The 14,166-nt window shown below is 47.2% G+C and overlaps 1 protein-coding gene across 5 annotated transcripts in view; it reads right to left on the bottom strand.

Annotated features, from left to right (window-relative positions):
- ARAP3 (ArfGAP with RhoGAP domain, ankyrin repeat and PH domain 3) overlaps positions 1-14,166 on the bottom strand; it is a 71,442-nt gene that overhangs the window by 38,787 nt on the left and 18,489 nt on the right. For all 5 annotated transcript variants that reach the window (XM_053250250.1, XM_053250251.1, XM_053250255.1 and 2 more), the window contains 11 exons: positions 13,824-14,023; positions 12,706-12,791; positions 12,306-12,488; positions 8,724-8,877; positions 8,106-8,237; positions 7,873-8,026; positions 5,712-5,814; positions 5,129-5,327; positions 4,843-4,906; positions 3,554-3,717; positions 2,423-2,635 (listed from right to left, as the gene is read on the bottom strand). In XM_053250250.1, coding sequence (XP_053106225.1) covers positions 2,423-2,635; positions 3,554-3,717; positions 4,843-4,906; positions 5,129-5,327; positions 5,712-5,814; positions 7,873-8,026; positions 8,106-8,237; positions 8,724-8,877; positions 12,306-12,488; positions 12,706-12,791; positions 13,824-14,023 — 1,652 coding nt within the window. The remainder of the gene's footprint in view (positions 1-2,422; positions 2,636-3,553; positions 3,718-4,842; positions 4,907-5,128; positions 5,328-5,711; positions 5,815-7,872; positions 8,027-8,105; positions 8,238-8,723; positions 8,878-12,305; positions 12,489-12,705; positions 12,792-13,823; positions 14,024-14,166) is intronic.

Raw genomic sequence — 14,166 nt, 5'->3', positions numbered from 1 at the left:
AGGCCAACTGCAGCCTCAGAATTTTAACATGTTGCTTCCCCCTTTTTGAACTTAAGCATATGAAGCCACCATATATGGAGACAGATCATGGGAGTTCTCCTGTAATGAGCATTACCCCTCAATATCCAGGTGTCTGCTGTGGCCTGGGAGGGAGCTTTGTCTAGTTCTGGCTAGTGCACCAGTTACACCCATTTCGATCTTAGCCAGACCTGGCCACAGTCATCTGCACCCTCATTACATCACAGCTCAGTTACTGTAACACTCGCTACATGGGACTGACATTGAAGACCTTTTGGAAACTTCCCAGAATGCAGCTGTGAGGGACAAATGCAAGACTTTCAGAGCACAGGTTACTGGTGTATTTCTGGGAGTGATTCAAAGGGCTGACTTTAAAGCCCTATATGGTTTGGGGCCAAGGGACCTGATCTCCCACATGAATCTGCGTGCCCCATGAGCAGGAGCGTAGCGGGACCGCTGGCGGCCTGTGTACAGCTGCCGCCGCACGGCCCTGCTGACCCCGCCCCCGTGTCTGACATCAGGCGCTGGGGCTAGCCACGCCCCTGCATCTGACGTCAGACGTAGGGGCGTGGTCTGGCCGAACAGAACTTGGAGGCTCCGTTCGGCTGAAAGACCTTCAGTTAGTCTTTAACTGCCAAAGGGGCCGCATGGCCCCTTCGGCAGTTAAACGAAGGCTGGTACTGCTTTCACAGCACAGCCCAGGAGCGGCTCTTCCCTGCAGGGAAGAGCCGCTCCTGGGCTGTGTTGCGAACGCAGCACCAGCCTTTGTTTAGCTCCCGAAGGGGCCGCGCGGCCCCCGCTCGGGAGCTAAACTACCGCCCCCGTGTCTGACGTCAGACGTGGGGGCGTGTCAGGGCCTCGAATGGCGGCTCCTGATTGGGCAGGGCCCGGGTTCTTTGAACCCGTTCGCCCAATGATAGCACCGCCCCTGCCCATGAGAATGTTTAGAGTAGCCCTCATGTGTGCCTCCTCCTTCAGAGGTCTGGTTGATGGCAACACAAAAAAGGGTCATCTTTGTTGGAAGTGAAGGACTCTGCATTGTCTCATGTCTCAATGACAAAGGGGGACAGATTAGTGAGTCAGAGGGCTAGAGGGGTCAAGACATTGGTCATCCCTTCTCTACTGCTCTGACACTATCCCTTTGGTATATAGACTGCTACTCTCAGGGACTTCCTTCCTTCCTTCCTCTTCCTTTTCCCCTTTCTTCTCCCTTGCAACGCACACGCTCCTCTCTCCCTGCACCATGTGTGCAGAGATGCAGAAGCCATCCCTCTGCATCCAGCTAGCTACTAGATTAGAGATCTTATCTCTACACTTTACTGTCTAGAATGGAGTTCACCAATAAAGACTCATATTGTAGTGAAACTGTGAACTGGGTCGAAGTTTCTTTTACTCTCAGCATACACACATGCCTAGGCAGACTCCACTGTGATGTGCCTCAGTGCACTCTGCTATAATAGAAGGGTATCTCTTACTAGAGAGAATTCCCAACAATCTTGGTGGTTGCACCCACCCTGTGGAACTCCCCAGGGCTGGACTGGAGGCACTGAGAGGGCAGTGGAATGTATGTGGGGAGGGTCCCGGGTACTTAAGGGTGGGAGTATTCACTGTTGCCGAGGGTGGTGGGGCGCACCACGGGTGAGGCGCACCACGGGTGAGGCGCACCACGGGTGAGGCGCACCACGGGTGAGGCGCACCACGGGTGAGGCGCACCGGGAATATGCCTTGTTGCCCTATGGGCCAGTCCAAGCCTGGAACTCCCTCTCCTAGGACATTTGGCTAGTTCAGTTTTTGTCAGCATTCTGACATCTAGCCAAGCCATTTTTGTTTTAGCTAACATTTCCTAACCACTCTTCATTTTTGTTTCTCTGGTATTGTCTTTGACCTGTGTTTTTTATGGACTGGATTTCTTTTTACATAGTTATTAACTATAAGCTGCCTTAGATTTGTAAAAAGAAAGGCAGCATATAAATTTTTAAAATAAAAATAAACGTCAGACTATCCAGCACAATATTGACTATTCTGACTGGCTGTAACTCTCCAAGGTCTCAGGCAGAGTAAGTTATTTCCCAGCACTGCTTCCTCAGAGCCTTTTAACTGGAGATGTTGGGTATTGACACAAGGCCTTCTGTCCCTGCAGTCAGCAAGGAAGGAAGACAGGAAGGTGGGGGAGAGAGGGTGGGGGGGAATGCATGCTGTGGTTCTTAGAATTGTGATAGATTTCCCAGATACTGTATTAGAAGCCTGCTCTTGCAATCTTGCAATGCAACTGCGGTATCATAGTGAATGGAGGTTTCTGTATCTTTTCTTCAAAACTTGACTGAATTTGTTTGGGACCTAGGGTGTAAGAAAAGGCTGCAGATATTGGCTGAAATATGAAAGAGGAACATAGGAAAGCTAGTACCTGCTGCCTCTTTCCACTGGGGGTGCAAGTGTATGGTGAAGACAGGATCTTCCAGCTCCCGGAAAAACCTCTTCAGCACATCTGTCACATCTTCAATGAAATTGTCATTGATGCGCAACTTAACATTTCGGGCATCTCGTCGGAACTCCTCCATCAAAATCTTGATGCGGGACTTGGCTCCATTCTTACGATAAAGACCTTCATGTTGCAGCCCTGATGGAAAAGAATGGGAAATGGCAGACAGAGAGGCCAACCTGGAAATAGCTTTGGAGGACATAACAAACAGCTCAGCACTCCAGTCAAGAAATGTAAAGGAAAAGCTATTATTGATTCATCCCAGGGTCTCAAGATGAATAATAAAAGCAAACTTTCTACACTTCAGAACAGAGTAAAGTTTAATCAAATCAATTGAAATCTCCCTAATGTTTCCAAACCTTTTGTATTAAAAATTAAAAGTTACTGAGCTTTTGCTTGAGGTAAAATAATCAGATATATCATTGCTTCTGGAAGCCAGCAATAGTGATGAAGCCTTTCAAATGAACAAATCTCACTCAAAGCACACCTCCCTCCTAAGAAGAGAACAAGAATTCTTTCTTGATTGTGGCCAGAGGACCAAGTCCTGCGGGCAGCTCCTCCACCCCTTCTGGTGTTTGTGGGCACGAAGCATGTGCGCACCCAAAGCCAGGCCCTGCAGTTTCCCCAAAATCGCTGACTGGGAGCTCCTTTTCCTGCCTCCTCAATACTGCCGTCCCAGTATTGGCCATGCCCCCTGCTGCATCAGACATCAGATGCAGGGGGCGTGGCCACAGCCCAAGAGAGGGTCCATTTGGACCCTCTCCCATCCTCTTCAGTCAGCATTTCATTGAAATGCTGGCTGGCTGGGCTCCCCCCCACACCTGCCGTAGCCCAGCCAGCATTTCAATGAAACACCGGCTGGGGAGGAGAGGGGTGCAGTTCATGCTCTCAGCCAGCAAAGCGCTTCGATTGCTGAATGGGTGTGGGAGGGGGCAAGGGGGTGCCTAGGCCGAGGGTGAGTCTCTTCCACTGTTGCCAAGGCAGGCATATTGAATCTTTGGAGGACAGTACAAAAGATACTTGGATAATGGGAGGGAATCCTGAGTGATCACTCACCATACTGGGTGATGAAGGCAATGCAGCTGTTCACAATGATGGGGATGCCACTCCTGCTGAGCTGCTGATCACGCAAGGCATTTCCCTGTCCCCCCGCTGAGGCCTGAATAGCCCTGCACCATGTGGAAAAGTCCAGTCGTGATGCTCCCTGAAGACAAAATGTCCTACAAATGAAGAAGAGACCGTGAGTGAGTGGGAAGGTCACACTACAGCTGATGACCAGATATTCCCTCCTGTTCTTTGTCAGTGGTGTCTGCCTGTCTCTAGAGTTTTTGCTCCATCTGCCCACCATGACATTGGTCTTCTTTCTCCTGGGATTTCCCCCCTGCAGCCTCACCATCTCTAGAACTGCATCTTTTCCTCATCACAGTCTACACCACTGTATTGGCTCCACAGCAACTTTGTATTGCTGGGCATCACCCACTTTTATTACCAGCACTCCCTGGCATGCTATCTCCTGTTCTTCAGCACCACCACTGTAGATGGTCAGACAGGACTGCAGCTCCCAGCTCAGCAAGGCTGAGGCAATACAAGGGGCCAACAAAGCTCTCCTTAGCCCTGCAAAGCTGCTGACTTTGTACTGGATCATCAGACTGAGCAATCCGTTGCCTGAGCTGATCTTGGATCACTGTCCACTCCCGGGTTTGAAGAGCAACTTGTCTGGAGGCTGCCAGCCTTTGCAACTGACAGCTGTCTCAGATTTTGCAGGAAAGGTGAGGGACTGCTACAGCAGTCATGTTTTGAACACTGAGGGGGAGAAAGATGCTGAGGGTCAAGATAATCACAGCTCAGGTCCCATTTCTACAGAAATTGTAAAGTCACCAGTTTACCGAGTGATGTTTATTCCCAAGCCAATGGGATTTAGGCATCTCCTTTTCCAAGGAGGTTTTGAAGGCTATCCTCCCATCAGTCCTGAAATGGAAGCCACGTAAGGTGGGCTGAAACATCAGCACATCTCATCACTGTCCATTCCTCTCACTATTTTGCAGCACTGGAGGCTCTAATTTCAGACAAGACAATGGCTCATTAGGGTAGGATGAAGAGAAAGGGGTCGTGTACGTAAATAAACAATGCTCTCTATGTAGAGGCTAGCCAACTGTCTTTATCCATAAGGAAGATGTTGGAGGGTGACAGAAAGCTGTAGGTTTTCTCAGCTTTTCTGCACAGAACTGTTCCCAAGTCCTTTTTCCTATTCTACCACTCCCTCTCTGTTAACCCCCGCCCCGTCAGAGAGCCGGGCCTTGCTTTGTGCTGATTGTCTGAAGTCCTTTCCTCCTCACACATCTCACCGCCCCATCTCCACCAGGATCAGCATCTCTTTCTTCTCTGGACCTTCAGCAAGGGGAACAACACCTACAAAAAGGCAGCAAATTGAGAAATCACATCAGGTGTGTAATGCACCTTGAGCCTTGCTGGAACTAGATTCTCCCTCTGAGTCTGCAAAAAAAGAAATAAAACCCTCCTTTTGTAACTTATAGGCAGCCAAAGGCTACTGCTAGTATATATGGGCCCATTTAAGGGTGGGGGAGGGGCCCCAGCCTCTGTTCCACTTCTTAGGGCAGGGTCTGAACTCACTGAGCTCCTGCAGCTGCCGCAGGTTGATGCTGTCCTCAGCTGCCCCCTCTTCTCCTGGGCAGATGAAGAGATGAGATTTCTGGAGGATGAAGAAACCTTGCAGCCACTGGTTGGGATTTAACATTGATTTGTAGCAGAGCCTGCCCACCCTCTGGAACTCATAGCTTAGCAGGCAGTGACAGCTGAGAGGGGTGAACCACTGCAAAAGAAGAAGATGTCAGATCTGGAGAGCACTTGAAAAGGGCACAGATGCCCCATGGACACTGGTCAAAGCTTGCAGGCTGAATGTAGACCTTCTGGTGGCTGACAGGAATGGCACACGGACAGGACAGAAGGATACAAGCTTTGCGGGAATATGGGATGTGACATAGGTCTATGAGCAATAACCAGCCCTTGGCATAAGAACAGAGTAGAAGAGTCTATCACATATGTGAAATGGACATGCTAGACCTGGGGGTCATAGTGCACCAATGAAAGCCAAATGGACCAGTTGTGCTAGGAAGAAGTGCCTGTGTTTAGGAGGTAAGTGAATGACCTGGTTTCTGGGGGCTTCCAGTGGGATGCTGTTACTCTTTGTCATTACCTTGCCAATGGCACTGGCCCAGGACTTCAGAGCATCAGGTCCATCAGCCCCCAGCTGTTGCACTCGATCGTTGATCAGATACAGCTCCAATGTGAAACGGAACCTGTTTGTAGCAAATGAAAAAATCATGGAGGCAGGTGTCTTAGTGAAGTAATGATTCTACTTCTAATTGGGGCCAAATAAGAAAACACATTAAACCAAGGTGCAGGGGAAGCAGAGCTTAACCCTTTCCCCTTTTCACTCTAAATTGAACCCCCAAGCTGCTGTTTGCTCTAAGGCAGATTTTTGCTAATCAGCTCATCTGCTTTAATATGGATACTTGATTTCAAGCTACATGCATTGCTATCAACTACCACTTAAAAAACAAACGAACACCCAGGCTGCCTTGGGCCAGTAACCTGAAAAATAACTGAACAGGAATAATTTGGGACTGATGCAAAGTGCTAAGCACCCTTTTTGAAATAAATAACCAGGAGTCTTTCTGGGCTGGCTGTCCCTGTCCTTTTATTATAGTAACGCAAAGCATTAGAGGAAGTGGCAGGGCACATGTGAGACAGAGAGAGGAGAACTGAACTTGAAGCTGGAGAATCAGGAAGCAGGAAGTGCCATTCCTCCTCGAGACACAAACTTCTCTTAGCTTTGGGCAAGTCACTGTCAGCTTAACCAGCCTTACAGGGTTGTTGCAAGGATGAAATGGGAATTAATGCAGGTATGCTGCCCTAAGCTCCTTGAATAATGAATACACCCATAATTATTTGTGGGTTAAGTTCAGAACACATTTCTCAACTGGATGGTGAATCCAGCTGCTTCTTGGCTTCACAAGTGAAATGGTTTATTACTGTAATTCATAAAAGTGTGGATGTGAATACAGCCTTAACTATGCAACACTTGAGGGTGGTTTTATAAAATGCCCTTTCTTTTGTATGGGGCAATGTCTGGCTTTTAGAAGCCTATCTGACACAGACTGGCCCCATTCCAGTCTGATTTGGCCATCCCTTCCCCTTATCAGGCTGCTTCTGCCAATGAAAGGGCCAGACCCAGGAGATATGAGAGAGACTCTCCAGTTGGAACTCGCTGAGGATGGAATAAATTCCCTGCTTTCCCTTGCTACTTTGTTCTGAGGCTACATGGGATTAGGTGGACGGGCAGCCAGTCACCAATCCGGTTCCCTGCCCCCAGCAAACCTTGAAACCCTTTGAAAGAGCTTGAAAACAAAGGACTCTTGTAACCATTACATTTTTGGGGATCCTGTCCGGAATAATACCTAGAGTCAGGCAATGTAGAAAGGTATTTGCCTAAGGAACCTTGTATTTCTTATACTTTTTTGGTTGGCTGGGAAGTATTTTCTTCCTTTTATTTTTAAATGCCAGGTAAACTCTGATTTCTTTAAAATAAATTTAACTGCATACTGTGCCTTGGGGGTTTCAGTCTCTGCCTATTTCACACACCACTAGGGCACACATGGGCCAGACTAATATGTTGTCCAGATCGTATTGGAGTTCTTTTAAAAAGAGGATTTAAAAGACATTCTGGTGGTTTGGACTGGGGTGTAGCTACAATTGAACAAGGGTGTGGGGGGTGGGGACACACACAGAAGTGCGCCTAGGTAATTTTGGAGCCTGGACTTAAAGGCCTTTGCAGGCTCCACTCTCCCCTGCAAATTAAGCATTATCATGCTTGGCCAGGCAACCACAACACCCAGGACAGACTAAAGAGGATTTGAGGCCCCCCCAGGGGTTGTAGAGGCCCTAGACTTAGGCCTGGAAGTTCAGGGGTAAGAGCGCCTCTGGACACACACACAAATGTCCCTGGACCCCTGTGGAAGGGGCCTCACCAGTTCTCCACATCACAGCTCACTGAAGAAGGCGGTGGGGGAGGGGGCAGAATGCTGAGATTCTTTAACCTTGTGCTGTGGGAAATGAAGGAGGTGAGATGTTAAGACTAAGCTCTGCACGATCCCTATACTATGACATCCTCTAAGCATTTTTCCTTGATCAGCCACATGGCTCTGTTTCTTGTTGAACAGGGATGAGTCTGGTGCTCTTGTCTCAATTTGGGGCACCATTACCAGCCACACAAACATGACCTGATTTCAACAGAGATTAATTTAATATTGAATAAGGAAGGGGGAAAGAAGTGAACATGCCTTATTCCCACATACCTGTCTGAGGAGCCAAGACTAGTCAGAGGAACTGCTCTGTTCACACCCAGTGAAATCACATCAGCCGTTTCAAACTTCCCAATTGGTTCAGAGCTCCTGTCAGTCTCATGGAAGAGGAGAAACTTCTCCAGTGAGCACCAAACTCTCTGAAATTCTGCATGGGAGAGACCATTAGCCAACGCCTTTACTCCATCTCCCACAGGTAAAGGCCTCAGCCAAGACCGTATACTTACCCTCTCTGCTCTTCTTGGTAACTGTGAGCTTTGTCATAGCTGGGGCCTTGTACATGTAGCCACAGTGGACAACTGGCTGTGTGATCTCATTGTAGACACCTTCTGGGCTCAGAACTGCCACACTAAGATTGCCTGTCAGATGCACAGAATTCATGAATCTTGTCCCAGAAATACCTAAAATTGTTACTGAACATTTATGGGGATTCTTGGAATAAATCAGCTAAGTGCAAATATCACACTGCAGAACAGAGTGGAAATTCAACAAATGACAGAACTGACAGATTTGTATTTAAAAAGTAATAAAAAAATTTTTTAGGGGGGAAATCATTTAAAAATCGTCATTGCTCAAAACCACTTTTTTGTCCTTTTTTGCTTGCTTTAAATTTTGTAGGGGATTTGTGTGTGTGTGGTAGGAAACAAAATTATTATATTATATGAAGGACTGTGATGTAAAACATACATGTGTGTATGCGTTCTTTTAGAATTTACAGGATTTCTCAGAGTCTGGTTGATGTCAGGTAGACAACACATAGCAATATGATTTGGGAGTGGCTATAGAGCTTAAAGATGGGGTCTGATAAACACATGATGATGATGATGATGATGGAGACTAGTTACCCGAGTAGCTCCCTTGCTGATTCTGCCCAGCGTTGCAGCAGGTTTTAACTTCTGAAATGGCACTACAAGCTCCTGCCTGAGCTTCCATAGTGGGTGCAAAGAACTGCAGCATTGTCTTCAACAGTCCAGATCTAGACACAGCTGCACACAGAGCCTGAGAAAAGGAAAGCTGCTCAGCACAACCAATCTCCTGCAGAAGTAACTGCAAATCACACCCAGGAAAAGGAAGCCTGGGAGCTATCAGGGAGTTCTCCACAAAGCAGGCTTTACCATCAATTTTCTGCGAGGCTTTACTGCGAACTCAATGCTATCCAAAAAAAGCAATGCAAAAAGTGGATTCCCGCCCCCTCTCTGGATAGTTCACAGGGACTTTGGGGTAAATCGGCCGTATATGTGAATGTGCCCACTCCATTCCGGAGGAAATGTGGGCTAAAAGCTAGGTGTGGAGAACTTCCAGGCAGCTGCTGATTGTCAACAACAATTGGTATTGTCAGCAGTGTGCTCATAGGACGGGGAATGGCCTATCTTCTGTCAAATCTAAGGTCATGGTACACAAAGTTGATAAAAATAGATGATTTTTTAAAAAAAGAATAAACAAAATTGGATTTTTAAAAATTTAAATTGCTTTTAAAAACACAATTAATAATCTAGGTCAAAGATATCATCATGAATATTAATCATAACTTCTAATTATATTTTTTGAACATGTTAACAGCAGTATATGGGGATGAGATAACAGACCTGATCAGTCCTATTCTGCAGGTGGTGTACATGTCTCTCTCTCTCTCTCTCTCTCTCTCTCTCTCTCTCTCTCTCTCTCACACACACACACACACACACACACACACACACACACACACAGAGTAAAGTCCTTGCTCCGCCCCCCCGCCTCAAAAGTGCAAAGACAAAGAAGGTTAATGAATGAATAGAGGATTTGGTGGGGGGATGGAGTAGATCTGAGTAAGGAGGTGGAGTCTAGATATAAATGCACAGGACAGGGAGGGGATTAGAAAGTGAAACCGAAAGTGAACAGAACATATTCATGCAGTCCTGAGGAAACATTTTCTGAGTGTATCCTCCACTGTTGAAGGGAAACACCTATCATGGCAGCAGGCTGTAAAAGAGACCCCATTTGGGAGTATTTTAATGAAGTTCCTGTACCTGTGGGTAAGAAAGGCATACATGCAAAAGGCAAACAGTGCAACGACGAAATGCAAGGCCTGGTTGCCTGAATGAAATGACATTATGAGAAGTGTGTACCTATTACAGTGCGTACCTACCTTCTAAAAACAAAACCTACATCTTTATCTAAATATGTATTAAGGTTATATTAGACAAGAAGAATGTAATTTTATAGAAAATGATGATTAAATAGAATCTTCCTGAGTAGTAATTTAAATTGTGATTTAAGTCATTAAAACTGAGCCCTTATATGAAGGGATGTAAATTGATTTGATTTAAATCAAATCAACCCTGAGAGCACCATAGAATTTTACAGCTAGAAGGGACCATGGAGGTCTTCTAGTCCAACCTGCTGCTCAGTGTAGGAATCTGTGGTATCATCCTTGACAAACGGCTGTTCAACCTCTGTTGGAAAACCTCCAGTGAAGGGGAGCCCACCACTGCATGAGTCAGACTGCTCTTACGGTTAGGTAATTCCTCCTAACATTTAGGCTGAATCTACTTCCTTGTAATTACAACCTGTTGGCTATAGTCTGCAGGAGCAACAGAGAGCAAGTCCTCTCCTGCTTCAGTGTAATAGCCCTTCAGAGATTTGAAGAAGTCCCCCTTTTGTCTTCTCTTCATCAGGCAAATGTACCCAGCTTTTTCAACCATTCCTCACAGAACTTCATTTTCAGGCTTTAGTATTCTGTGAGCCACTGTGGTGGCCTTTTTGGCACCATCCCTAACCTTTTGTACTCTTCCTTGTTTATATGCCCCTCCCTCCATTTCCTATACATGTCCTTTTTGTATCTCAGCTTTTCAGAGAGTTCTCTGTGCAACCACACTCATTTCTTTAGATGTCTCCCATGTTTCCTTCTCATGGGAATTGTTTGTGATTGTGTTTAGGGATGTGCATGGAATGGCTGGCCTGGTCCGGTTCAAGGCCAGACTGGCCTTGAACCCAACTGGGCCACTTTGGTCCAGCACCCCCTTGAAACCCCTCCCCCCCCCCGGTCTGGTCCGGGAGCATTAAATTCATACACACACACACACACACCTTTTACTCCCCTCGGGGGAGTTCCTGGAGGTGGCGGCGGGTGGGTCCATGGAGGTTCCCCCTCCCCCCACCGGCCTTCGAAATGACCCCCTCGCCCAGTTTGGGCGTTCTTCGGACAGATTTTGGCCTTCACCCAGCGGCCATTATACAGGCTGCACACCTGCACACATGGCTTCTGCGTGGCCATGGCCACATGGCCCCGTTTGCAGGCAAAATCCCCGGCCAGCACCGCGTTTGAACGTTGTGCTGGCCGGGGATTGTGCTTGCAAATGGGGCCACACGACCCTGTTTGCGAGCTACACCAGCTGGACCTGGGCCACTGCTGCCCTTCCTCCGCCCCGATTCAAGGACTCTAAGTTAGGGCTCAGTAAGAGTCAAGTTAGTGGATGCATTTTTAAACACATTTTGTTTATTCTTTATGCTCTTTTGGTCATAGTTGTTGTTTTATACTGAACTTCTGAAGCAACTTTTAATTTCAATTGAACTAATTGCTAAGTAAAATTATTTGTTCATCTTTAAAAGAAAAATTGTAGCTTTTGTTTACTCCACCCTCACGCCTATCTTCATGCCTTACCACTCTACCAAAGTTTGTTTTTGTGACAGAAGTTTGTGTTGTGGCAGACCCAGCCTAAAACACAAAAGTCTTCTTGGTGGCAGCAGTTAAGCTGGTGATTGTCAGGGAGATCCATGTCTAGTTCAAAGCTCTCTTGATGAGATTTGTGCTGCTCCCAGCAAACACAGTCTTCCCAGTTCTCGTGAGGTGCAACCTATCTCTTTCCAGGAGCCCTTCATGCTGCTAGCATATTCATTCATTCATTCATTTATACATTTATATAAATGAGCCCCTGGTGGCGCAGTGGTAAAACTGCCGCTCTGTAACCAGAAGGTTACAAGTTCGATCCCGACCAGGGGCTCAAGGTTGACTCAGCCTTCCATCCTTCCGAGGTCGGTAAAATGAGTACCCAGAATGTTGGGGGGCAATATGCTAAATCATTGTAAACCGCTTAGAGAGCTTCGGCTATAGAGCGGTATATAAATGTAAGTGCTATTATATCCCACTCTTCCTCCAAGGAGCCCAGAGCGGTGTACTACATACTTGAGTTTCTCCTCACAACAACCCTGTGAAGTAGGTTAGGCTGAGAGAGAAGTGACTGGCCCAGAGTCACCCAGCTAGTATCATGGCTGAATGGGGATTTGAACTCGGGTCTCCCCGGTCCTAGTCCAGCACTCTAAACACTACACCACGCTGGCTCACATATGGGTCTGTATGGGCAGTGCACTGGAATTCACATGTGAGATTCATAGCCAATTCATAGCTCCCTCATGGCCTGTCCACATAAGACTTGTATAAGTGGCCTTACCTGCAAAATGCTTTCCTGGCTGCTGTACTGTGGGTGTGGCATGCGATAGCACCCATAGCGGTACTTGGAAGTGATGAAGTCTCGTCTCTGCTCAGTGCTGGCATCTGGGTATAAGACCTCAGAAGGTGGGAGATGTGCTGCCCAAAACCTGTTCACCTGTTCATTCCCCAGAACAATGAACAGCTATGGAAGAAAGTGTTGGATTGTTATCAGAGCTATTAAGGCTGAGGAAGAAAGCACTCCCCATCCCCAGAGTAAGTCAAAGAAGGGCACTCCATTCCAGAGAGCTCTGCATCCCAAGAACTTGAACTTAAATGAATCTCCTTGATCCTTTCCATGCTATTTGTTTCTGCAACTTCAGATTTGATGCCAATACTTCCCCTTAGAGAAGGCTTCATACCTGCACCATCTCATTGCTCCATATGCTTGTGTCCAGCTTCAGACTCTGCACCTTAGAAATGCTGGAGCCCAGGCTCCGGTGTTGACCTGTGGAAATAGTGTGATATAAGAACTGAAGAACTGGAAAAGCTGCAGAAGAGGGCAACCAAAATGATCAGGGGCCTGGAACACCTTCCTTATGAGGCTAGGCTACAGCATCTGGGGCTCTTTACCTTGGAAAAGAGGCAACTAAGGGGAGACATGATCGAGGTGTATAAAATAATGCATGGAGTGGAGAGGGTGGACAGAGAGAAATTTGTCTCCTTCTCTCACAACACTAGAACCAGGGGTCACCCCATGAAACTGAAGGTCGGAAAATTTAGGACCTACAAGAGGAAGTACATTTTCACACAGCTCATAGTTAATCTATAGAATTCTTTGCCATGGGTTATGGTGAAGGCCACCAGCTTGTATGGCTTTAAAAGGGGCTTAGACAGATTCATGGTGGACAGGTCTATCAATGGCTACTAGTCTGGTGGCTGTGGGCCACCTCCAGCCTCAGAGGCACAATGCCTCTCAATACCAGTTGCAGGGGAGCAACAGCAGGAGAGAGGTCATGCACATACCTCTTGCCTATGGGCTTCCCAGAGGCATCTGGTGGGCCACTGTGTGAAACAGGATGCTGGACTAGATAGGCCTTGTGCCTGATCCAGCAGGGCTGTTCTTATGTAAACCTCACACTGACACACATTTGAACCAACTGCACATCCCACAGAGGACCGGCCTTGCATCTAGACAAACAACAGATCCACACCTGCACCAACCAAGTGAAAAGCCTGACAGATGCTTTGCAATTCAGTGGAATTACCTTGAACTTCAGCCCTAAGCGGAGATACTAATTCACTTCAATATTAAAAAAGGACACCTTGGGGTAAGTGCAAGTGGAGACTGCTTCAGGCTCAGCAGCAATCAGGCATACTCAAAGAGTACAGAAGATGCTGCAAAATTGAGGGAGTGGTCATTTATTCTCTAATACTTCATAGGGAAAGCACCCTAGCTCCACTTTATCTGTGTGTGTGTGTGTGTGTACATACCCAGATAGACCAACACACAGAAACACACACACATAAATGTACTTACCTGCACACTGCTTGCAGATCACCACACACAGATTGACAGAGGCCCAGTCAGGATTCAGGGCATGACAGTCAGCACAGAACCTGTTAGCTTTGTTAGACCAGATCTTCTCAGCCACCTCATAGTCATACAGCGTCTCAGCGATGGAGTTCTGCAGGGCCTCCATCCACTCCCGCTTCTCTCGCTCAGACTCGGCTCCAAAACTGAGGGAATACACATCTAACAAAATAGGGTCCAACCTCCCAGCAAACGGAGCATCTCAATAAACAATCTGTGAGATCATAAACACTCTGCTTGCACCACCCAAATCTGCCAGTCCCACACACTCCCAGGCTGACATCAGGGA

Source organism: Hemicordylus capensis, chromosome 4, assembly GCF_027244095.1.
Source record: "Hemicordylus capensis ecotype Gifberg chromosome 4, rHemCap1.1.pri, whole genome shotgun sequence".
Classification (NCBI taxonomy): domain Eukaryota; kingdom Metazoa; phylum Chordata; class Lepidosauria; order Squamata; family Cordylidae; genus Hemicordylus; species Hemicordylus capensis.
The sequence above is the reverse complement of the archived record's forward strand: the minus strand, read 5'-3'. Positions and strand labels throughout refer to the sequence as shown.